We start from the raw sequence: 26,002 nt of genomic DNA, 5'->3' as shown, positions 1-26,002 counted from the left end.
TTAGGGTTTATGTGCTTCCCTCCTCTTTTTTCCGTTCTTTGTATCCCTTATCCACATTGGTTGAAGGGGTCAGTTTGATCTAAATACCAGTAATATCCTTTCCAAACTATAACTAGGCCAGGCTAAACTGGTGAATGCATTTATAAGTTGTCATGAGAGGCACATACATCTGAAAACATGGTAATCTCTGCTGAGGAGGGTGAATTTCATGCCAAATGTTAAATATAAGCTTATGCCTAGTCCTTTATATCCAGCTAGCAAACATCTTCCCATTGATGATTTTCTTGCTCTCTGCCTAAGTAATTGGCACAGATCTCCCTAAGCTGAAGCATTTTGTCAGCTTGAGTTTCAGCAGTCTGGAGAAGGAAGAGGAAATCGCTTTAGCTGAGCAGGTTTTGTCTCCATGATAACTCCAAAGAGGAGTTAGTCTCTCTCAGCTCATTGTGTAGGTTCCTCGGCATGACAGAACTGGTAATACTGACAAAATACAGAGTTCTGTGTTGGAGAGTTTGCAGTTTAAGTCTTAAGTGTACAATAAAAGTTAAATTTGTGGTCAATAATGTAAATCAGCTAATATTTTTGTAAAGTTATAAAGGAATCATGCCTCATGCCATGCTAGAATTGTGGGGGGGGGGGTTTAAAGGGAATGTAAATTACCGGTAAGTGGTTAATGTGCATTACAACCAGCCATTGTGCACATTCACCAGGTCTCATGCAGAATCTACACATAATTTTCCCATGAAGAGGAAATGGTGCACATACATGTAATCAGCAGATTTTGAGATACATGTTTATATCAACTGAATTTTGTGCATTCAGTAGGTAGTATACACAATCCCCATCAAACCTTGGGCATTTCTCATCTGAATTTTGTACCCGCTGGTTGAGGTACTTCACATTCTTTCTTCCCCAGCCCTTTTTTACCTGGTTAGATCTCCCTTCTGCTGCAATTCCCATGAAGATTGACCAAATGCTTCTATTAAGCTTCTTCCTGAACTTCATAGCATTTCCATCAGAATCAGGGGAGTGGAGTGGAGATTTAAAATTTTCCCCTCTCTGCAATTCTCTTTGTGCTATTTAACTGACTGATGAGCAACTGAAAGGAGGTTGAGCTGCGGGTGGGGTGGGGGAGAAATGATCCTGATCCGGAGTCCCCTTCCTTCTTCCTGATGCTTGGCTCATCATTGGGAGAGAATGTTGATGGCCATATAAGATTAGGTAGGGGGCCAGATGCAACCCAAGGAGCGTAGATAGCACACTTCTGAAAAGGAAATGGGGAGGGGGGGCAGGTTTATTGGAGGCTATGTATACTCACCGGAGAATGTGCATATTGCCCAGACAATGTACAAAATCCAGTCGAGATATATGCATTCCCCAAGTCCTGTTGAGGATTATGTGTATCAACCAGGAATTATTTATTATTGTTTTTATTTATTACATTTGTTAGTTGCTTTATCTTGCCCAGGACAACCCAAAGCAACTGGAAAAGAACAAAAATGTGCATAGTTCATGAAGCTTGGCGGATGTGCACAATGCCAAGCGCTGTGAGGTACAACCTATCTCTGGCTAGAAATCTTTCTTTTTTTTTTATAATAATTTTTATTAATTTTCCAAACAAATAATAAAAACAGTATAAAACAGTATGACTTCAAGCTCATCAGTTCATACCCTTTTTTCTTTGACTCCCCCATACCTCCCCATCCCTGCATCCTTGTTTAATAATTCTTTAGCAACCCTTAGGTCCAATGTCTTAATTCCCTTTCATAAAAATTTCTTAAGTTTTTTTGTTTACTGCTGCAATTCTTTACTTCTTACCCCCTGACATCTTAACATTCCTCAATTTTGCAATTATTTTTAAGATATATTTTGAATTTCTTCCAGTCCTCTTCCACTGTCTCTTTCCCCTGGTCCCGGATTCTGCCCGTCATCTCGGCCAGTCCCATAAAGTCAATCACCTTTGTTTGCCATTCTTCCAGAGTAGGTAGTTCTTGCGTCTTCCAATACTTTGCCAGTAGAATTCTTGCTGCTGTAGTGGCATACATAAAGAAAATCCTATCCTTCCTTAGCACCACTTGGCCCACCATGCCCAAGAGGAAAGCCTCTGGTTTCTTAGGAAAAGTCCACTTAAGGACCTTCTTAATTTCATTATAGATCATTTCCCAGAAAGCTTTCACCTTTGGGCAGGTCCACCAAAGGTGGTAGAAAGTGCCTTCAGTCTCATTACATTTCCAACACTTATTATTAGGCAAATGATAAATTTTTGCAAGCTTGACTGGGGTCATTTACCACCGGTAGATCATTTTCATAATATTTTCTTTTAAGGCATTACATGCAGTAAATTTAATACCGGTGGTCCATAACTGTTCCCAGTCAGCAAACATAATATCATGACCGATATCTTGTGCCCATTTAATCATAGCTGATTTCACCGTTTCATCCTGTGTATTCCATTTTAACAGCAAGTTATACATTTTTGATAAGTTCTTAGTATTGGGTTCCAACAATTCTGTTTCTAGTTTTGACTTCTCTTTCTGAAATCCTATTTTCCTGTCCTGTTTAAACGTCTCATTTATCTGATGGTAATGCAACCAATCTCGAACCTTAGACTTTAGTTTCTCATAACTCTGAAGTTTCACCCTTTCGCCATCATATTCTAAAATCTCATGATATTTTGGCCATTTAGAATCCATATTAAGCTTTTTTACTTCCCTAGCTTCCATTGGTGACACCCACCTAGGGGTTTTACTTTCCATCAAATCTTTGTATCTAATCCAAACGTTATACAATGCTTTCCTTACAATATGGTTTTTAAAGCTTTTATACACCTTTACCTTGTCGTACCATAAGTATGCATGCCAACCAAAACTATTGTCGTACCCTTCCAGATCCAAAATGTCGGTGTTCTCAAGAAGTAGCCAGTGTTTCAACCAGCAGAAAGCTGCTGATTCATAATAAAGTCTTAAGTCCGGCAGGGCAAACCCCCCTCTATCCTTTGCATCAGTTAAAATCTTAAATTTAATTCTGGGCTTTTTGCCCTGCCAGACAAATTTTGATATGTCTTTCTGCCACTTCTTGAAACAGTCCATCTTGTCCACAATCTGCAACATCTGGAATAAAAACAGCATTCTAGGCAATACATTCATCTTAATAGTAGCAATTCGGCCTAACAAGGAAAGTTTCAGCCTTGACCATATTTCCAGATCCTTTTTAACATCTGACCAACATTTTTCATAATTATCCTTAAATAAGTTCACATTCTTAGATGTTAAGTTTACCCCCAGGTATTTTACCCTTTTTGTTATTTCCAAGCCTGTTTCATTCTGAAAACTCTCTCTTTCTTCCATTGTTAAATTTTTTTCCAACACCTTCGTTTTTTGTTTATTCAATTTAAAACCTGCTACTCGACCAAATATTTCAATTAGTTCTAATACTCTTTTAGTACTAGTGTCTGGCTGTTGCAAGGTCAATACTAGGTCATCTGCAAATGCTCTTAATTTGTAATGTCTAACTCCAACCTGAACTCCTTTAACCGACTGGTCCTTTCTAATCATGTTTAACAAAACCTCCAGGACTGATATAAAAAGCAAAGGGGATATTGGGCATCCCTGCCGTGTACCTTTTTCTATGGGTATTTCTTCTGTTACCACATTGTTTACAATTAACTTGGCCTTTTGTTGGGAATATATTGCACCTATACCGTTTTCAAAACCTTGACCTACCCCCATCCCTTGGAGATTCTTTTTCATAAAAGTCCAACAGATATTGTCAAAGGCTTTCTCCGCATCCACAACAATCAGAACTGCTTTCCTGTTAATGTCAACATCTAACAACTCCAAAATGTCTATAATGTTCCTCACGTTGTCTGACATATGTCTACCTGGGAGAAAGCCTGTTTGGTCCTTATGAATCTCTTCTATCAACACTCTTTTCAATCTTTTTGCCAAAATGTCTGCAAAAATTTTGTAATCCACATTAAGTAAAGATATAGGGCGGTAGTTTTTGACCTGATTCTTCTCAGTCTCTGTTTTCGGTATAAGTGAGATGAAAGCCTCTTTCCACGATTCAGGTGCCTTTTTCCCCTTCAAAATTTCATTGCAAACTTCCTTCAATGGTTGTATCAGCCATTCTTTCAGCATTTTGTAGTATTTGGCCGTCAGGCCATCTGGTCCTGGTGATTTTCCCAATTTCATATTTTGGATGGCACCCTCTATTTCTTGTTCTGTTATTTCCTCATTTAAGATCCTTTTACTTTGTTCTGGAATTTTTGGTAGACCGTATTTTCTGATGAATTCTTCTATTTCTTGTTCATTGATTGGCCCTTGTGCATACAATTTCTTAAAAAAACTTTGAAAACAATTGTTTATCTCATTAGGTTTGTGGATAGTTTTTCCATCCACTTCTAGACTTGTTACAGTGTTCATTCTCTGCCTTTTTTTCAGTTGCCATGACAGAAGTTTCCCACATTTATCCGCTGATTCAAAAGTTCTTTGTCTCATTTGCTTTATCTTCCATTCTATTTGTTGGTTCATGAGCTCCATGTACTGCATCTGGTAAAACTTTATTTCTCTCAAAATCTCATGGGACTTTGGTTTGGACCTCAGCTTCTTCTCTCCTTCTTTTATTTTTTCTAAAATTTTTTCCTTCTTCTCATTTTGTTGCTTCCTCTTTATAGAATTCTGTTGAGTTAGGAAACCTCGCATCACGGCTTTGCTTGCGTCCCAAATTATTCTTTTTTCCACATCTGTTTTCCTGTTGATCTCAAAGTAATCTTTTAATGTTTTACGGGCCTTCTTGTGGATCTCTTCATCCTTAAATAGGGTGTCATTCATTCTCCATCTAAAGGATCCATATCTCTGGCTAGAAATCCTTCCTCAAGGAAGTGGAGATCATGGTCCACTTGATTTACATTTCCTTTAACCATCCATTTTTAGTACAGATGAACAGTCAAAGCAGAAAATTAGTAAACTTTATAGTGTAATTTTAAAAAATAAAACAGCAATTAAAATATTATAACAAACAACTAACAAACCTTGATGATCTAAGCAGAAAGGCAAAAACCAGAGTCAAATCCCACCATATTTACTGATGAAAAGCTTCTCTAAAAAGAAATGTCTTTATTGCTGTGAGCAGACTCTGGGGAATCACTCAGCCAAACCACTCCGGCCATGTGGCAAAACACTGCATTAGGAGAGCAGCAAGAGACAGCATCCAGCGACGATGGAGCGGGATATGCTGTTTTCTTGCTAGCCCACCCAATGGGACTGAGAAGCTGCAGCTGCAGTCAGGGCAACAGAAGGAGGCTGTAGAAAAGAAAACCAAGGCAGTCATCAAAGGGTTTTCAGTTGAATGCCAAGGGGAGAAGTGGAGATGGGGTAGGGCAGCGCATGCAGGAGCAGGTTGGAAGGGAGGAACTGAGGCAAGAGGGAGAGGCATGAGAAGAAAGAGAGGAGGCAGGAGTGCTATCAGGAAAGTCACCCACTGCCTTGAAGAGAAGCTGGCAGAGTAACTGCATTGTGCTTGTGTGAGAGAGTGCTTTATGTGTGGTTTCTGCACCTATCTGTGTGTGGTGTAGGCAGGGGGAGTGTGGTATTTGTGTGTGCGTGCGGCAGCTTTGGTCACAACCGCTGATGGCATGTGAGTGTTTCAGGGCCAGCCGGCAGGCCAATAAACACCTATAAGCATCAAGCATATTTGCATGCTTCCACCAACCTTTTTATTTCCCTGAGGTGTGACCAGCCATCTGTATTTCAGTTGACTGAACAATTTTTGCATATGTTTGAATTTTATTCTGCTTTATGTAAAACATATGTTTTCCCCACTTAGATTTTTTTTATTAAGTAATATGCATACTTGTTTAATAAACTAACAAATAAACAGGTTAGCTACCCCTCTCTGTAACAGCAGTTCACTTATTTTTTAATTTGCCTTTGAACAGCTTCACTTTGCCAAACTGGCCGCGCTATTTTAAAGATATCTTAGGCTGTTTGTAGATTTGTTTCACCCTCCTCTGGTTTCATTCTTTTAGTTACCATATCATTTAAAGCAACACCCCTTTGAGAGTTTAACACTTCAGTCAGCTGTGAGAAAGTGTGTGGCTTAGCAGCTTAGTTTAGAGATTGAGTTGTGAACCATGACATCTCTGATTCATGAACTGAACCAGTTGTCTTGGGGCTGTTCTCTCATAGCCCCCTTAATAGTGACACAGAGCTCAGCCCACCAGACACTACGACTGTTCAGTTTTGATTCATTCAGTGGGATTTGTTTAGGGCTCCCTGAGCAAACCTCATTAAATTAATGGGAGCTGCTGAGCATTAGGACTTGGTGGGTTGCATCCAGAAAGGGGTCTTTTACACATTCATTATCGATGCACAGTTATTTAGATCCTTCTGCTGCTATGACTGATAATAATACGGACACATGGGGCCATTCCTTGCAGCACTCCATCTGTTAACAGATACATCCTCTTGGAACAGAACAGCATCCAAGTAAACAAAAAGATGTACCCAGCTCCTTCTGCCTGCTTCCAGCTGTCTTCACATCTGCATTGATGTGTCCCTCACTATCAACTGATTTGTAGAGCTCTTGATACTGATATCGTGGATATAAGTGCATGGGTAAAGGGCAGAAACTAAATTGAGAAGCACCTTCAAGTAGAGGAAGCATCTGTGCTGCACTTCTGAGAAAAGATGATTTCCCACAGCAGGGATAATAACTGTCGTTCCATGAAAATGTTCATGGTCTTTGCAGAGGTGCACATCTAAATGCACATTCAAACATGAATGGTCTTAATAGTGTGCTGCTTTTTTATGGAATATCCACTTGCATGTACACCTGAGCAGGGTTTCCATCAAAAGCAAAGCATTACCAATGTTAGTGGTGTCACTCAGGTGTGTACTGAATACATATCAGAGCGCATTTACTATCTGCACTGCATTGCCTTCAGTGAATGCACATCCAAGTGTGCAGTTCCACTTAAATCAATGCAGTGTGGATAAGCGATTTCTGTGCTTGGATGCCCACTTCAATGGGCATTCCATTTATTGTGGCTCTTGTTCTAAACAATACAACCTCCAGAGCCAATCTCACCCCATGGTCTTTTCAGCTATGAGGAGATCATCTCCCTCACCTAGGCTCAAGGGGGCTTCTGCCCTCACCCTTCAAACTAAGAAAAGACAATTCCCTTTGCAGCTTAAAATATTATTTTTGGGTGGTGGGAGGAATCTGGGTAACCCACTTCTGCTCCTCTTTTAGTTCACAGGCAGAAGAGAAGCAAGTGGCACACTGCTTGCTTCCCCTCAGCCTAACCTATATTCAGAGCAGCGTGACAACAGCAGATACCATAAGTGTGCCTCTTAGTCTGCACAGAGTCAGGCAGTTTGGGGCATGTGGTTTGTTTCTTTAAAAATACATTTTTTCTGCATACCTTGGGGGTCCTCCAAGAATTCAAGAAACCCCTCCTGGTCTGGCCTGACTCCATAGCAAATTCCATATGCAGGATACCCGCAGTAGTGAGAGTAATTTGAGAATACTGTTTGAGAATAGCATTCCAGAATTTCAGGTCCCTAGAAAGATGTTCTTCTGGTGAATGGCAGAACTGGTGATGTTGAGCTTGCTTCAGGGGGAGAATGTACTGCCATGACTTCTGCATCCCCACTCCCATTTTTTGCATGCAGAATGGAGAGTCCAACTGCCCTTTAATTATCCCTTTTGATGGAATGTGAACTTCTATTTTGACAGTATTACTGCTCTCTGAATTGCCTGTCCCTTTATGAATTTTATCAGCTGCTGCATGTCCTAGCACAGGAGGAAGAGGGATTGGAAGAGACCTTTCTATGTAAATAGTTTCTAAATACTGCAAATTAATGACATGCAGTTCTTCACTGGAATGATGAAATCACTCTCTAATTTTTCATTGCCTGTTTTGTGGTTTTGAGTAGAAGAGGTTATTAGCATCTCAGATCTCCACCATTAGCACACATTCCCCTCCAGCAAATGATAATGTATTTCTTGTTCCCATAGATTCAGAGACTTCAGAGTCGGGAGAGAGAGTATTATAAACCTCCAATGTGACCTTCCATAGAATAGCACAGATTTGGAAATGTTAACACTTGGATTCCTGTACCCATTCTTAGATTACTTGTAACTGAGCTAGTGTGACCTTCTAGTGAGGTATACCATAGTTTGTTTCATGATGAAACATTGGATGAATGCAGATGCCTATTTATCAAGGGTGGAGGTAAAAGGTAAAGGAAAAGGACCCCTGGACAGTTAAGTCCAGTTAAAGGCTACCATGAGGTTGCAGCACTCATCTCACTTTCAGGCCGAGGGAGCCGGCATTTGTCCACAGACAGCTTTCCAGGTCATGTAGCCAGCATGACTAAACCACTTCTGGTGCAACAGAACACTGTGACGGAAACCAGAGCACCCAAAAATGCTGTTTACCTTCCTACCACAGCAGTACCTATTTATCTACTTGCACTGGCGTGCTTTTGAACTGCTAGGTAGGCAGGAGCTGGGACAGAGCAACAGGAGCTCACCCCATTGTGCAGATTCGAACTGCCAACCTTCTGATCGGCAAGCCCAAGAGGCTCAGTGGTTTCCTACATGTTTCAGCCCCATAGCTTTGAAGTTTGCCTGCTTCTTCTTTGCAAAGCAAGTTAAGGGCAGACAACATGTCCATGATTCAATCTGTAGGTAGGGCTGAAAAAGACTCCTGTTTGAAACCTTAGAGAGCCAACCCTGTCTGGCTTATGAGTAATAAGGAAAATGTTGCTGGCTTTCTCAACTGATCAGAAGTCTAGGGAAACTGAGTTTATCAGTCTAGGGAAACTGAGAAGTGGATTCTGCTGATGAGTTGGCAGGATGATGCAGACAACTTCCTTATCAAATGATTGTACACTGTACTAAGTTTCCAACTAGTAAGTGGTTTCTGTATTCTGGTACAGGAAACAGGCTCTACAGTCTACCCAATGTAAAAATATGGGGTGCTTGAGGAATTCTATCTTCATGGATCCCTAATCAAAATGTCATCCAATTAGATTAATGTGTTGATTGGAACATCACTATCAGTAGGATCTTGTGGTTCTCCAAATATTGTGATACAGTTTTCTGTCATTGAAATATATCAAGGCATGCATTTCAATACTGTTTTGAGGAAGAATATACATTTACATCTTAATTATGAAGAGTATTTTTAAAATAATTTTGACGATCAATGTGGAGACAACAAAATTGAATTATGGGCAAACAAGTGTGCGAGTGGAAGAGAAATAGATCCATTTCACCAGTGGCATAGTGGGGGGGGCAGGAGTGGCTGCCCCAGGTGCAAAATTGATAGGGGGTGCAAATTTTCAACAGCCAGTGCGGCCTCAATACAGCTGTGTGCTTCCATCCCTGGGCTCTGTTGAAAACGGCTTCCCCGTGCAAACCAGGAAGTGACCTCTCTAGACAGCAGAACAACTCTTCTTTCCTTATCTCTGTGACTGCAATCTCCTCCGTGATGTGGATGCCACTAGGCAGTTGAATGTGTGTGCCCTTACTCCCACCCACCCATGGCCCCAGGTGCTGGCAACCCTTGCTGTGCTACTGCATTTCACCCCAGTAAAAATGGCCTAGTCTAAAGGAGAAAAGGAAAAAGAGTTATTGATATCATTGACATCAATGTGGTTCAAACTCAGAAAAGAATTTATTTTTAAAGTAATTATTTTTAAAATACCTGTAGAGTCGGACACGACTAAACAACAACAACAATTTTTAAAATAAGGAGTTACTTCTGCCATGGGGGGGGGGGGAATCAGGTCATGCCATCCCTTAGTTCCCAGGAATCCTTTCTGTATGCCAGCCTTAGCATTTGTCTGAGTGTTTGGGTTGATAATAATAATAATAATAGCCAAACATTCTCGGCAAGATTCAGGTAGGTAGCCATGTTGGTTTGACGCAGTTGAAATATATAAAAATAAATAAAATTTGTCCAATAGCACCTTTGAGACCAACTAAGTTTGTTCTTGGTATAAGCTTTTGTGTGCATGCACACTTCTTCAGATACCTTCAGATATTCTCTGCAAGCTCTTTTGAGCCAAGGTAAACAGGACACCCAAAGACAGAGAATGTGGCCAACTTGCAGTGGCCCCTGTGGGGGCTTCTCTCCCATCATGGTTCTTTAACCCTTCAGTGGAATCCAAGCACAGAGTTAGCCCAGTGTGCCTCCCCATACCAACATCATAAGTGCCCCAAAACATTTTGCAATGAACTTTGCCTTTAACATGCTAGAACTCACCAGAAACCCCAGCCCCCAGACAAGTCACAGTCTTGTTAAAATGAAATGCTGGCAAGCCTACTGATGACATTGAAAAACCTCTTTCCTGTGGCCTGGGACTGTGTACTGTACTAATCACACCTTTTCCCTTTTATTCTGTAGGAGGAGGATATTGAATACTATGACTCCAAGGCTGACACAGAATATGTAAGTGTCTTCCAGTCATCCTTCACTTACATTTTATGCACTGAATGAGTTTCACATGTTATTTCCTTCAAGTTAGAATTCCACTGTCTACTTTGCCACCTTTGTTTAGAGCTCAGAGTAATATGACTGGCTCCAAAGCACAGGATCTACACTTAAGGCAGTGAACAAAATGGGGTTTTGTTATAGAATTGCAAGTTCTAATATTTCCTCATTGGGTGGTAATAGAAAGAAGCAATAATGGTTAAATTCAGGAGAATTCAGAACTCCTTTTACTTATGACAAATATTTTCCAGCAAGGAGAAACTTAGAGAATAGAAAGTGGGATAAAGTTGTTTTTATTGATCTTGGGAACTGAATTGGGGGAGGGAATCACAGCAGGCATACATTTTTGTGTTTGCTTCATTTCATAAAAGATTTGGCAGCATTATTTGACTATTTTAAACTCCTTTTTTCTCTTTAAATTGTGTTCATCTTAGACACATTCCCATGAAGCCTTGTGAAAAATACAATAACACATGTAAGGGAACATGTTTCGGTCAAATATAGGCATGGGATACCACAGTAAATCTGCAGAGACATTGTATGATGGGCAGTGTAATTCTGCTCTGGGTATTGAAGCAAAATGAAGATTTCAGATCCTTCCACCTCTTTTCATAGAATCATAAAACTGTATAGTTTGACCCCAAGGGTCATCTGGTCCAACGCCCTGCAATGCAGGAATCACAACTAAAGCATCCAAGACAGATGGCCATCCAACCTCTGCTTAAAAACCTCCAAGGAAGGGAAGTCTACCACCTTTCAAGGGAGTCTGTTCCACTGCTGAACAGCTCTTACTGTCAGAAAGTTGGAATCTCCTTTCTTGTGACTTTGAAGCCGTTGTTTTGAGTCCTGCCCTCCAGAGCAGGAGGAAACAATGTGACAGCCCTTTAGATATATGAAGATGGCTATCACGTCTCCTCTCAGTCTCCTCTTATCCAGGCTAAACATACCCAGATCCTTCAACCATTCAGCATAAGGCTTGGTTTCCAGACTCTTAATCATCTTGTTTGCCTTCCTCTGAGCACATTCCAGCTTGTCAATATCCTTCTTAAATTGTGGTGCCCAGAACTGGACACAGTATTCCAGGTGTGGTCTGACCAAGGCAGAATAAAGCAGTACTCTTGACTTCCCTTGACCTGGACACTATACTTCTGTTGATGCAGCCTAGAAAAACATTATCTTTTTTTTTTGCTGCTGCATTACACTGTTAACTCATGTTAAGCTTATAGTCTACTAAGACCTCTAGATCATTTCCACATGTACTACTGGGAAGCCACATGTCCCCCATCTTATATCAGTGTAGCTTATATATGTGTGTAACATGCCATTTTATTGCAAACATATAATGACAATGGGACCTTGCAGCAAACATTGAAATCACACTGCAGCTCTTAAATTAAGAAACAATACTTTCATCCAAATAGATGAGACTTCTGATGAAAATGTGTGCTTTTCCTTTCAAATCCCTGTTTCAGAGTGAATTGTGGAACTTGAGAAAACCCACCCCCTTGCCAACTGAATGCTGGGGGGGGGGTCTTTTTGAATGCTGCTTGAAACTCTAAACTGTAGAGTCTATGAGATTACATTTGATCTCATGAAATGATGACTACATTGCCAATTAAACATAATGAAACATATGACTGGTGCATATTCCCTCTCTTGACTGATTATTCTGAAAGGAATATCTTTCTTTCCAGAAGAGATCTCTCTCTTTGTCAGACCCTTTCATATAGCATGGGGCAGGTCATATGTTGGCTCAGAAAAGCAAGGCCAAAGAGATCTACTGCAATCACATTTGAAAGCATACCTGTCCACCATTGTGATCTTCTGTAAGTTTAACTGGGAGTAAGTTCCCTGAAGTCAGTGGTGCTTCCGTCTAAGTAGATATACATAGGAAGATTTCCTTTACCTGAATGATACTTCCAGAAATCTGACAGGCAGTAGGTCTGCCCCTTGGACCTAGAGAAGGGGTGACAGTGGTTGGCTCCACTCTGTGCTTATTTTGTGACAGCCCATCAGACAAAGCCTGAAGGAGCCAGGTGCACTTTTGCTAGAGAAAGTCACTATGCTTCCTGGGAAAGTTTCTAAAATTAAAGCTGGCATCTGAAATTCAAATGAAGAGCAAACATCTAATTAGAGACAGAATCTAATTCTCTACCCTCCTCCTGGCACAGCCATCCTGTAATTCTGGCAATCAGCATGTTAAGTACAAACCAAAGAGCTTCAGTTCCCCAAGGAAATAGGCCTTTGCTAGTGACTGTGTGCAATGTGAATAGAGCTCTGTTCAAAACAACTCCCAGGCATTGGCCACTGGGCTTAACTCATCCCAGAAATGGTTTTCTGGAGTGCTTTGGAGTCTTCCTGGGTGGCCTAAATGCTGAAGCAAGGTGTGTCCTTGGGCCCTCTCCTGTGGCCAAGAAAAGGAAGAACAGATATTAAGCTGCCTCAGCTTGCTGAGAGGACACAAAGCCTTTGGCGCCTGCTTTTGACAAAGCTGTTCTCCTTAAGCTTCATAGCATTATAAATCAAAGACTGAGGGGTCCGGTGTAGTTGATGTTACATAGCCTTTAAAAAGTAGTAACACAGGACCACCACTGTACTAGATAAGTCAGTACCTGTTGGAATGGAGTAGATACCAGCTCTTGGCAGTAAGTGCCTGAATAGCCGTTTCTAATACCCTTTTCAAACCTAATTCTATGAACAATGGCCAGCTAAAACCCAAATGGGCAGCAAACAGAATATGAGAGAGAACAATCTGTGTTCTACATCAAAGTAACCCAAAATCTGAGGCTATGGTTTTTGGCACTTGAGATGTATATTTTTAGGACCCACCTTATGTCTGTAATTTTCAGTTGTTTAAAACTGTATTTAATATTCCATTGTAATTGTTGTAACCTGCCCTGGAACCTTAGGGTGAAGGGCAGGTAATTAATTTATAATAATAAGCCAAAATATGGAGAAAGACCACAGGCCAACCAAGAGCATTTCCCTATCACATTCAGATACTTCTGAGCACAAGGTGGTAAATCTTTAACTCTGGCATGCCTGTTCCTTTGCTCTTGAGAATTTATGGTTCTGTAAAGAGCAGAAATGTAAGATTTCCTACAGACACATGGTGTACAGGTGATTAGTTTAATAATAGATGGATTTTTAAGGTCAACCAGGAGCACGGACATCATTTAGCTCAACTTCCTTAGGATGTCCCTGTTTTCATTGGAGAAATGTTGGAGGGTATGGAATTATCTGACCGCCCCCCCAAGCCATATGAAGGCAGCCCTGTATAGGGTAGTTTTTTAATGCTTAATGTTTTATTATGTTTTTATGTGTGTTGGAATCCTCCCAGAATGGCTGGGGCAACCCAGACAGATGGGCAGGGTGGGTAAGTAAGTAAGTAAGTAAGTAAGTAAGTAAGTAAGTAAGTAAATAGGAAGGACATCCTTATTTTCATTGGAGAAATGTTGGAGGGTATGATGCGCCAGCACACTTCATAACTCCTCAGCAGTTAACTAACCTCGCTGATAGTAATAACAGTGATCGGCTCACTGCTATCTGCTTTTGAGACTGCCACAAAATTCCACCCTCACAGCAAGCAGAAGACCTCACATCCACGTTAGATAGTGCTGAGAATGCTGGATCGGTACAATGCTGGTAGAGTTATATTGCATGAGGAAGCTGCAACATGAACATTATTTTTATTCAGGAAGCTTTGTGTTGAAGGTATAGAATACAAGATCACATAGATTAGAAGCCCCCAACTAGGTATATATTTCATTGTAATTGTTGTAACCTGCCCTGGGACCTTATATATCATCCAAATCTAGTTATATCAGTTTCATAAATTTTAACCCGGCAATATATTGAAAATCATGGTGTGTGAGGGTGTGTTATGTAAAAATCACAATGTGGGGAAAACTGTGAAGCCAGCCAATGCTTCTCTCGATTCCTGAAGCCCCTGTTAGCTCTGCTGGCCAGTGGTGTAGCGTGGGTTGTCAGCACCCGGGGCAAGGCAAGTAATTTGCGCCCCCTAACCCATGGATTTGCGCCCCCTAACCCTAACCCCCAGATGTTGCGCCCAGTGCGGCCGGCCCCCCCTGCACCCCCCACGCTACGCCACTGCTGCTGGCTCAGCTCTCCCCTGCCTCCTGTGGGGGGCAGCAAATAACATGAGCAGGCACCGGCAAAAATCACAATACAGAAAAAACTGTGAAGCCAGCCAATGCCTCTACATAGCTCCATCCTTATTGCAAACATTGAGATATATCAATATATTGCAATGTTTAGCTGGTGATGTATTGTCATGTTGAAAACCAGGAATCACCCAGCCCTAGCCCCAACCTCATGAACCTAACTACTCTACTCCAGCAGACAATGCAGAATTAAGACAGGAGGCTTAAGAAAATGAGACTGACTTGGTAGTTAGGGAACCATCACTGGCAGACCTATGGTGTCTATCAACTTCCACGGTCAGGTTTCTTTTTTTCCTGCTTAGCTCTCATGAATACTAGAGCATGAAATCTCTCAATGTTTAAAAATTAATCAACCTTCAGACAACCTGTGAACTCTGAAACTGTAAGAAGGTGGAAAGGGGATAGGAAATCAGTTTCCAGGACTATTAATATCTCAGAGCAGTATATTTTATGCTTGTTGATGGTGGTGTCTGATATTATTACAGATTCAGATAGGTTTTTGTTGGTTTTTGTAAAATGATGGTCCTTCGCCTATTGAAAACACATGTAGCGTTCTCTGCCTAAGCCTATTGCTTCACACTCAGCAATATTCCAGCTAATTTTCTTCCAACAAATAAAGAAAAGATGATGGTGAAAGTGATGATGGTGATGATGAAATTAAAAAGATACCGAATTGTCTGCAGTGGAACTAAATAAAAAGAAACCACAGTTCCTCCATTTTTGTTAACATTCATTATAAAATTTAAATTGAGCATGATCTCCCTCAAATGAAGTTAGTTCAGACAGACAAAGCCTATTCAGTAAAACTGTGACTTTATTCAAGAAGCTTATGCCAGATATAAATGCAGAAAGAAATAGAAATGAGGTTCCTATTCACTGCACCTTTAGTTCGTCCCAATGTAATTCTGATTGTGGACCTCTAAAAAATAATAATTTAATTTTAAAAGGTAATGGGGATGCCAGATCGTGTGTAAATGGGAGCTCGAGATATACAATATTTGTAAAAAGAAAGAAAAGGGAGAGGAGAGTTTAAAATTCCTCTTTACTCATTCTTCCAGCAGGAGAGGGTTTCAATGTTTATTCACAAAGAAGTGTTTAAATTAACTAACAATCGCTATAGGATGCCACTAGCAAAACGGGAGAAAATTACAGTTATTTTTGCAAGTCTTATTATTATGTTTATGGTTGGAAGACAATGTTTAAATCATAGAGGAGGCCAAAATTCTCCAGCCAGATCCCCAGCTCTATTAAGTTGCCACCATTCTGCTGCTGTCACTAGAACTTTGTGGATTTCTACCGCACCATATGCAATAGCTTTCATTTTCTGTACCTGACTCTGGTGACTGATAAATTGTTAATTTCCTAGTATTTTTTTTTAATTAAAAAAATAACAGGTAGGCTTTTTTTTCTGGGTTGATCCAGGATGCATGTGTGTGTGTGTGTGTGTGTGCTAAAACAATGTGCTCTATGGTATAAATGAGGGGAACCTTTGCATCTGCCATTCCAAAGGGTCTGATCCTTTAAATCACAGAATAGCCCGGTTCCATACTTTAGCGAAATATGAGTACGTTTGTATTTGATTCATTTTTCTGTCATTTTTTGTGGCCTCACTGTGCTGGTACAAATGGCCAACTGATGTGAGAAATTGCAGGCAAAAGCCTGAAAGGTTGACCCTTCATGCACAAGCTGCTGAAGTTGAAAGTAATGGCTAGAGGCCTCTTTAATTCCACTGCATCCAAAGACGTTTCTCTATCTATTTTCCTTGCTGTTTGAGACTATGGAGAAAAATTCCCTCCTAGGGAAGAGGGACCTTGCTGAAGTCAGATTGATCTCTGCAATCAAATAGGATCCGTATAATCTGGATTTCTTTCTCCTTCTTAACTGGCTGGCTGTTCTTTGCTATCATCAGCAGCATCATGGGGGGGGGGATCTTACATGTCATATAATACTTTTTTGATAGGCTTTTGTCTTTTAGACAAATCAGATGCTGAAGCTGAAATCAGAAATGGAGGACTTCTTCCACAGCAGTATTCAGACTGCAGCCTTAGCCTTATGTTAAAAAGAATCATGGAAGTACATGTCATGTAGTTTCCTAAAGGCTGCTGCAATCCTAAGCATATTTAAAGGTGAAGGTAAAGGGACTCCTGACGTCAAGTTGCAAACGACTCTGGGGTTGCAGCGCTCATCTCGCTTTACAGGCTGAGGGAGATGGCGTTTGTCCACTCTGCAGACAGTTTTTCTGGGTCATGTGGCCAGCATGACTAAGCCGCTTCTGGCACAATGGACCACCAACACCAGAGCAGCACACAGAAACACCGTTTACCTTCCCACCAGAGCAGTACCTATTAATCTACTTGCACTTTTTGGTGTGTTTTTGAACTGCTAGGTTGGCAGGAGCAGGGACCGAGCAACGGGAGCTCACCCCATCACGGGGATTCGAACCACCAACCTTTTGATCGGCAAGCCCAAGGCTCAGTGGTATACACCACAGCGCCACCCGTGTGTTTGCCTGGAAGTCAATACCACTAAACATGTTTAGGATTGGGCAGTCCAGGTATGGTACAAACAGTGGCAAAGCTGCATCCTCCGCTACCGGGGGCGGAGAGCAGGTGGGGGCGTGGTATGCTGCCCGCAGGGGCATTGGGGGCGTTTTGGGGGCGTGATGTGCCACCTGTGGGGGCATGGCGCCCGGCGCGCAGCGGGTGCACAGCGCATGTCCGGGGGGTGCAGCAATGGCACCCTACCAGAATAGTGGTGCTGGGGGAGGTCCGGTCCCTCTGCACACCTGTTCCTCCGCCAGTGGGTACAAATAGAATAGCTTTTCACATATTACCATTGCAAAGGGCATGGGACAAGAGGAATTGCTGGAAAGTTGAGCAAATGGATGTTACTATATAGCTTCCCCTCACCCTCACCCCCACCCCACCCCTGTTTTCATTTCTTATAAAGGAAGTTGAAATTCAAGTCACAAGGAAAGTGATTGATGCATTGGAGGCGGCCACATCAATGCGTGTGTTAAGCAATGCAAATGGATGGGTTTCCATATAATCAGCAGGAGTTTGTGAACTGCACTGCTGAAGACTCCAGAGAATGGGAGGCACTGGAGCTGTCAATGCTTGCCTGAAAATGGAGTTCATAAATGTGATCAATTTCATGGCAGCCAGACGGTCTCCTTAGAATCATGAATTGATGCTGTCGGTGTAATTATTATAAATATCAGATATTTATACCAGGCCAGCAGGAAATATATAAAAAAGCACTTTACCAATAAATCATAATATTTCCGCCACTCTGCTTAATGGCATATCAAACACAGATAGAACAACATGCCAGGCAGGATATAAATAATGCTTCATACGTTTGGGAACCCTGTGAGTCACAGCTAGTCTTCTCACACACTCAGGGGACATAAACAATCCCAGATCTGTTAATGGAGATCAAGGCACTATTTTGGAAAGAAAAATGAAGATCAGTACAGGGCCAGCTTTGCCATGAAGTGACTTGAAGCAGCCTGCTTCAGTAAGCAAATTCCCACGACTGTCCCTTTCTTGCTTCCAATTCTATCCTAGTGTATCGGTTGTTGTTGTTGTTGTTTAAAGTGAAGCCAAACTGAGATGAGGACTGGGCGGTTGTGGTTATTTCAGACAACACCAGCATGCCTCCACTCTCTTTTTGGTGAATTTCTGATGCGGTAAAATGTCCACAATAGCACAAGAAGCTTATTCTCTCAAGCACCATTTCCCACTAAGAGTTATTACCTGAGTTCTATTCTTGGGGGGAGGGGGGAAGGCTACCACTTTGCAGATAACTGGCCATGCTGAGAAACAGGACCTCGTTTTGATTTCAACGGCATCAGTTTTGTACTTCAAAAACAACTGCACACAGAGTGGCCCTTTTTTCATCACCAAAAAAGAGGACAAAAGAGGATACAGGTTTGTGTATGTTAATGCATAGGTATAAATGCAAACCTAGAAATAACTGCAATGATTTAAACAGACATGCATTGCATTGCATTTTGACACAGTGTGGAAGACTGTGATCAAGATCTGCATGCTTTCTCAAGTCTACTATCCAGGTGCTCACTCTTGGTGGGAACCTTAAAAGCCGATGCACTCCCTTCTTATGGTTATTTATCTTTAAACCATACTTACGACCAGATAGTTCAAGGCTGGAGACCCTATGGCCCTCCAGATGTTGTTGGAAACCCAGCTCTCATCACCCCTAGTGTGGCAAATAGTAAGGGATAATGTGAGTTTTAGTGCAACATCTGGAGGACCACAGGGACACATTAGAGGACTGCTGATGAAGATATTGGCTGGTGGTGTGGCTCATAAGAGAAAAGGTGATCCTTCAAATGTCCTGGTCCCAGACCCTGAAAGGCTTTTCAGTTAACACCAGCACTTTGAATCGTACCTGATTAAAAGTCACTGCACTTTTAATAAGGGAGCCAAATGTTTCTGATAGGCACCATCATTCATGCTGCTTCCCCCTTTTTGCTGCAGCCTCCAGGTTGGTATGGTACATGATGCTCCAGGAGGGTGGTATGTTCAGATATGATGGAACAAAATGATTGGCATGGAGCTGTAGGTAGATTTGCATTAACAGGAGATGGGCCATTCTCAGAAACTGTTAATAACTGACAACTTGGGGAGAGCATGCTGAAGTGTTCATCTGCATCTCACTGCATTCCAGGCATGGGAGAGGATTGAGAGAAATGGCTGCATGCTCAGTGGTGGATTTGACAGGACTCTAAACAAAAGCAGCCATCACTTGCCAAGCGCTCTCTCCCAGTCTCTGCAAATCCATGAATAATTAGCTAATTATAGGAGACTTATCCAGAGAAGGCAAGTGTGTTGATAGTAACACTGTGCTGAAAGTTCCATTTGGATTTTTTTTATTCTTACTATTATTACTACTATTTTGCACATGGGTGGGTGGTTGTGGAGGACACAAAAGAAGGTGGGGAAATCCATAATCTTATGCAGGTAACAAATTCTGAGGGTGAGGGATATGCATTTGTAATACCCAGCAGCATATATATTTTTTTTCTTCCTCAACTGTGTTTGCCAATGTGGGAACGTGGTGGCAGCACCCCTGGTGCTGTCCAGGGTCAAATACACAGAGGCACTGGAAATCAAGTGTCATTGTAATTTTGAAGCAAAAAAAGGACAACAGAAATCTGCTTCCACAAAATTAAGGCTGTTGGGATCTGGCATGGCAGGAGTTAATTCTAAAATAGCATACCATTATTGCATGGAATTTGCAATAGATGTGATAAAGTGTTATTACCCTTTGGCAGCCTGATACCACTAGCAATGCTGATTTTGTTGTGAGATTGATCGTGGGTGAGGCTTTTTTCCTTTATTGTTGTTTTTTTTAATCAAGCTACTGCTTGGAATCACAAAATGGTATTAGAATGTCAGTGTTCCTTTGCAAAATTATTTCCTGCCCTTTACGGTAGAAGGGAAAGCTTGACTGACTGACTGACTGACTGACTGACTCCATCACCTGAAACAGGGAAGCCAAAACAAAACAAACCCCACTTGTTGCTTTTCTTCTTAAATCCTTCTAACTGTAAACCAACCTGATTAAAATAAAAATCTGATGAGTTATAGGCTGAAGATGGTTTTTGTAGTGTTGTGTTTAATAATACTGTGGCTCTTCAACAGATGGAGGAAAACATGCTGAAAGCAAAGAACTGCAGGCCATAAGCCAGCAAACATTCATTAAATGATAATAACAGTGGACCTGCTTAAATTAATGACTTTTTTTTAAAAGCAAGGTTTCCAGTCAAAATCTTATCCCACAAAGCTTACAAGTACCTTGCATGTGCAGTCACAGAGCTAGATGCAATCCTCAGGTCAAAACTAAAGCCTACCGAAAAAGACCACTTCTAAGAAGCTTTCTAACATTCAAGTCTGCAGAGCCATCTCTCTTGTGCAGGGTTTGTTTAGGTTTTGTGTGTGTGTGTGTCTGTGTGTGTGTTTAAGATATTAAGGCTGAAAAGCAGGCGCTAGAGGGAGGGAGGGGGGAGCAAAGCTCCCAAAATGTCAACAGCAGATGAAGGGCATTGGAAAATTTAATCTCCCAACTTTCTCAACTAATGTGACATTTGGATTTCATTCTGATAAGCAATCGGTCTGAGATTCCCCCCCCCTTTTTTTTTTCCTCCTCTCCTCTGGCTGGTAATTTAAAAATAAATGGTCTAGAAAGATCTCTAAACAGTACCTTTGGCAAAGTGTGTGTTTTTCCCCTTAAAAAAAGAGAAGCAAACAAGCGAAAGAGACTGATTGTTATTTATAACTAGTGCAACTATAAAAGCAGAGATGCGGCAGTCTAATAGCAGGCTCTTGTTCATTGGTTTCTGCATATTGTTGCAACTACCTGAAATTCCAGTGCAGTGCACTTCTGAAACTAGGTGCAGCCTTCTCCAACCTGGTGCCCTCCAGATGTTTTGGATTTCAGCTCCCACGATCCCAGCCAGCACAGTTTATAGGAGTTGCCATCCAAAACATCTGGATGGCACTAGGTTGAGGAAGACTGTGTTGGAGGAAATGGAAGGGAGGCATTCCACAGAGTTTGTTTCTGCTAACATAACCCTCAACCAGTTGTCTTCAGTGCTGATACTTAAGAAGGCACCATTTTCTCTGATTTAATACCCCATGGAGATGAACTGGAGCACTCTTCAGCCCTTAGGCACTGAGCTGGCTCAACCATGAGGGAGGTTGAGGTGGCTGCCTCAGGTGACAGAAGCCTCCAAGGTGACAGCTCTGCAGAAGTGGCACTGAGATCAGCAAAAGTCACATGAGATCTTCCAGAACAAGCAAGATTCCCACCAAAGTCAGGCAAGGTCTCACCCAAAATTGGTGCCAACACCAGTGCTGGTGCTCCGCTTGCGGCAGAAGCGGCAGGGTGAGTGGAGGAACTGCAGTGGCAGCAGCGGTAGGGCAAGGTGGCACTTCCCGTTTCACCTCAAGTGGAGAAATGGGCTGCAACGCCCCTGATTAGGCGCTGTGATTTCAGACTCGATGGCTGTAATTAGGACAATACAGGTCACAAACGTTGCTATTAGAATTGCAAACAGGGTGGCCATGTAGGCCTGTACAGTGTTACTGAAGTGTACAACAGCATATAATCAGTTGCCCTGCATCCGTGGATAGCATAGCAAGTTGATGGGCTAGACATAAGTTGATTTCATGTGCCTAAACCAGCATGAGCCTTAGCATTTCATCAGCTTTCTTACTAAAGGTTGATCAGGGCTCACCATATAAGAGTGCATGTACCAATCACCTCCCTACCCACCCATGTGTTTATGCACAGATTAACTCTTGCCCACCGACACCTGTTTTTCTGTATCAATTTATCATCTTGTATAACTCAAAAAGAACAAATGTGACAAATTAGATATTATATAAACAAACAAACACCCCTCCGCCCTGCCTTAAAATTGCTTGCATATGCCAGCGAACACAGAGGCAAGGAGGTATAGTGAGGGAGAGGTGAAGAGACCCATAAATGAAAACCCAAATCCTTGGCAGACTGCAAACTGGTCACACGTTCCTGGGAGTAAGCGCCACTGGGCTCAATTGGGCTTTCTTCTGTGTAGACATGCATGCAGTCACACTGCCAAGCATTCAGTCCTCCTGGCACCCCATCCTTGCATCATAGGCAACAACAGCAACAGGGTTTTGCTCTTAGAGCTAAGCTAGCAGCCTTTAACACTTGCAGCAAAGGAAATCCCTGTTAATTATGCATTGTGCAAATAAGTACTTCCTTTTGCTTGACCTCCTGAATCTACCACCAGTCATTTTTATAGGGTAGTCTTATTTTATTCCATTTCTGATTCCCCTAGCAAAATATATTCTCTTGGCTGCATACATAATAAAAGCAACAAAATGCAACTTAATAAAACCATAAATCCGTAGAACTAACCCAGAAACAGATTAAATCCAGCTGTAAAATCCAACAGAGAGTGACGCAAATTAAAAACCCAGCAATGAATCCAATAAAGTTCAGTTAAGCTACAAAAGCTATTTAAAAAGAAGAAGAACCAGCCAAACTGTCGTTATTCTGCAGAGGTGGGAAATTATAATATCAATGATATTAAAGGATATTAAGAGATGTTTAAAAAATGTTTAAAAGACTGAGGGGGAAAGAAGTCTTTTGACTGATAGTGAAAAGACATTAAAGTGGGTACCAGGCAAGCCTCTCTAGGGAGAGCATTCCACATATTGGGGGGGGGCTTCTAAAAAGATATAATGAGAGAATGAGAAAAATGTATCTTTGTCCACTTGCTCCTGCTGTGTAATGTGTGACTGAGCTCTCTGAGCAATCTTCAATTTACACATGGCAAATTTCAGCCTTGTTTCGTTTCTCACTTGGAATTCAGTTCCTCGTTACTAGCTTAAATTAATTCTTATAATAACATCAGTGCCTCTCTGTGGGGATTCCCATGGCAATACAGTTGTGATAGAAGAGACAGGTGATTTCTGTAAAGCCTGTTCTGATGTCAAAATCAAAGGCAGCGTCAAGACAAATTAGAACGCTTTTAGGATCAGGACTAATTCATTAGTGAAGAGGATGCTCATCACTTAGTAGAAATCTATACATGACAAAGACCAGGTAGTTTGCAAAGCATCAGAGAAATACAACTTTTCAGTGATGCTGCTGTCAAACATCTTACAACTGTACTGCCAGCAGCCTAATTAGGCTTGGTAGAATTCTCTCTCTGTGTGTGTGTGTGTGTATGCGTGCACGCACGCACATGTGTGTGTTTAGTAATTCGGATGGGTATTGTGACTTCATTTTAAGCTTCATGGTTTTCGAGAAGTATTCTTGGTTGCAAAGACATTGGAACAGCATTTTTTTTTAAAGAATACTGAGATTCAGAAACAAAAAATTGCATTGCCAAATATCACCCTTATAAATCTCATATATCAAATATCTCATATATCAACATATATACATTTCAGGGAGAGGGGCTATCAGACTATCACCATTCCCTCTATTTATTTTTTAAGGGAAAATTATTGTTGGACTCCAACTCCCATTAGCCCCAGCCTGCAAGGCTAATAGTTAGGAATGCTAGGAACTGAAGTCCAGCAACATCTGCAGGGTCACTGATTCCTCTCCGTGCAGTAAAGGCTGCTCTAGAAGGTGAGAAATGATACAGTGCAGAGCTTCCTGAGCTGTACTGTCATGTCGTGTTGGAGAGATAGTCCAAAAAAGTCACTGTGGAGGAGAGCATAAACTGTCTTAGATCAATTGGGAATTTGAGTGGCTGTTTCCCCTTCCCTTGAAGTACCACGATTCCACTTGGAAACCAAGATTCTCAGTGCTTCAGCTGAGCTCCACCAGTGTTTTCCTTCAGCTTGTATGCGTAACTATATTCACATATGAATGGAGACAGCCAGATTGTACCAAGTCCTAAAGAATACAAATTAACCACTCACAAGTGAATGTTGCAACAGAATAATGATAAATGGGGGGGGGGGGGTCCTGTAATTACACACACTGGTTCCGGCACTTTGAAGGAGTGAATAAAAACAATAACGTTGGGTGGAAATTAATGAACATTTGCTTCTTAGAGCTGAAGGCAAGAGCAACAGCACATTCCGCCATGAAAGAGGCATGATGGTAAAAAGAAAAAGAAACAGTGGGAAAGGGGTGTCAATGCATGGGTGCTAGAAGCAACACAGGCAGCTGGGGAGGCGACAGTAGTTGGATGGCTTATTGGTCTATGGCAAAAATCAGTGCTCCTCAAACTTTTTTCCATGCACCACACAAAAATTACTTGGGGTCTCAGCAGGCTACTTAGTAAACTTTTTATGTTGTTGTTCTACGGGTCATACCTAATTCAAATACTTCATTATATGTCCAGCTTTCCCAAGCTAGTGTTCTTCAGATATTTCAATAGAGTTCAATTGATGTCATAACACATTTCCAATGTGAAAGATGTGCCTGCTTCTGAAGGCTTTATGTTTTTTGTTTCTTTATGTTTCTGTAAGCTCTGTACTATTAAGCTCACAGGCACTAGGCCAAGGCCAGGACCTGAATGGCCTGTTAGATAAACCTGTCCCTGTTCAAAACTTTCTCAGTCTCCATCATCAGAAAAAATAAAGAGTTGGGCCAAATAAAGATACTCTCAACTGTTCCGCAACCTGGTTGAAGGCTTTTGTTGTGCAAGCACCCTGCTTTATTTGTGTTGTGTGGTTTTTTTCAGAGGGTCCTGTTCTTACATTGCTCCTGTTTTTAGAACAAGCTGCCATTCTTTAAATGGGGCTGTCATTGTCTGTCATGTCATAAATTATAAATGTATGTTGCCATTTAAAAAATTAGGGGGCGAGCTTAGCTCAAGGGGGACAGTGCATCCCACTCTGGCTACAGGGCTGGCTGCAGCTGATGGGAGTTGGAATCCAACAACATTTGGGGAACACCAGGCTCTTTATCACTGCTTTAAAGCAAAAAAATAAAAAATGGTATCTCCCTTTGTAAATAAAAATGCTGCCGGTACTGCATGTAAAAGTGCACCCAACAGAGTTATGCTCAACAAAACTGAACATATAGAAACAAATAAAATTGTGTCTTAAAATCAGACTACATTTAACAAATAATTACACATGGCTAAAACTGAATCATACCATAAGAAATATTGAATATCAAAGTGAATGAAAAGGTTGCAAGCTTCTAAGATGGCAATAGCATTATAGATGATCCAGTATTTTCAAATACATACTGTATTGTCTTTCCAGGACAATAATAAAACGTTGCAAGAAAAATAGTAAAACATTCTAAAATATGCTATCCTTCCTGACTCTGGTAAAATGTAAATTGTAGTTTGCTTTTAAGGAGTTGCTCTTTTGTTAACCAATGATTTGCTTTTGAATCTTTAGTTTTTGAGTGTGTGCTTTTGTTGAGTACTACTCAGCTTGTTTCCTTTCTCTCTCTTTGGTTTGTTATCAACTCAAGCTGGAAATGACAGAATACAGTGGTGTAACCTCTGATATGGAGGACAGCAAATTAGATAAACCTAGGGGTTCCTTTGCCCATGAAATCTCAAGTTGTTCTCGTCTCTAAATATGCAATGCAATAATATAGAAAAGATGAGAATCTAGCTCTGTGTTATTACATTGTCAAATTTAGCTTACTGAGTTGCCCCTTAAGGGGAATTGCAGCTGTGTTGTATACTGGTAGAGGCTCCTGAAAACATAATTGGGCTCTGAATCTTTCCATGCCACTAGAGCTGCTCCATTAAGACCCATGTATATGGTGCGTTTACACTGAGTACATCTGCTGGAATTAAAAAGTAAACATT

At 41.3% G+C, this 26,002-nt stretch overlaps 1 protein-coding gene across 4 annotated transcripts in view; it reads left to right on the top strand.

The window, feature by feature from the left end:
* The window catches only part of CACNA2D2 (calcium voltage-gated channel auxiliary subunit alpha2delta 2), a 544,797-nt gene that overhangs the window by 345,681 nt on the left and 173,114 nt on the right, over positions 1 to 26,002 (top strand). For all 4 annotated transcript variants that reach the window (XM_079964404.1, XM_079964403.1, XM_079964402.1 and 1 more), the window contains one exon: positions 10,418 to 10,462. In XM_079964404.1, coding sequence (XP_079820530.1) covers positions 10,418 to 10,462 — 45 coding nt within the window. The remainder of the gene's footprint in view (positions 1 to 10,417; positions 10,463 to 26,002) is intronic.

Source organism: Podarcis cretensis, assembly GCF_951804945.1.
Source record: "Podarcis cretensis genome assembly, chromosome: 2".
Classification (NCBI taxonomy): domain Eukaryota; kingdom Metazoa; phylum Chordata; class Lepidosauria; order Squamata; family Lacertidae; genus Podarcis; species Podarcis cretensis.
The sequence above is the reverse complement of the archived record's forward strand: the minus strand, read 5'-3'. Positions and strand labels throughout refer to the sequence as shown.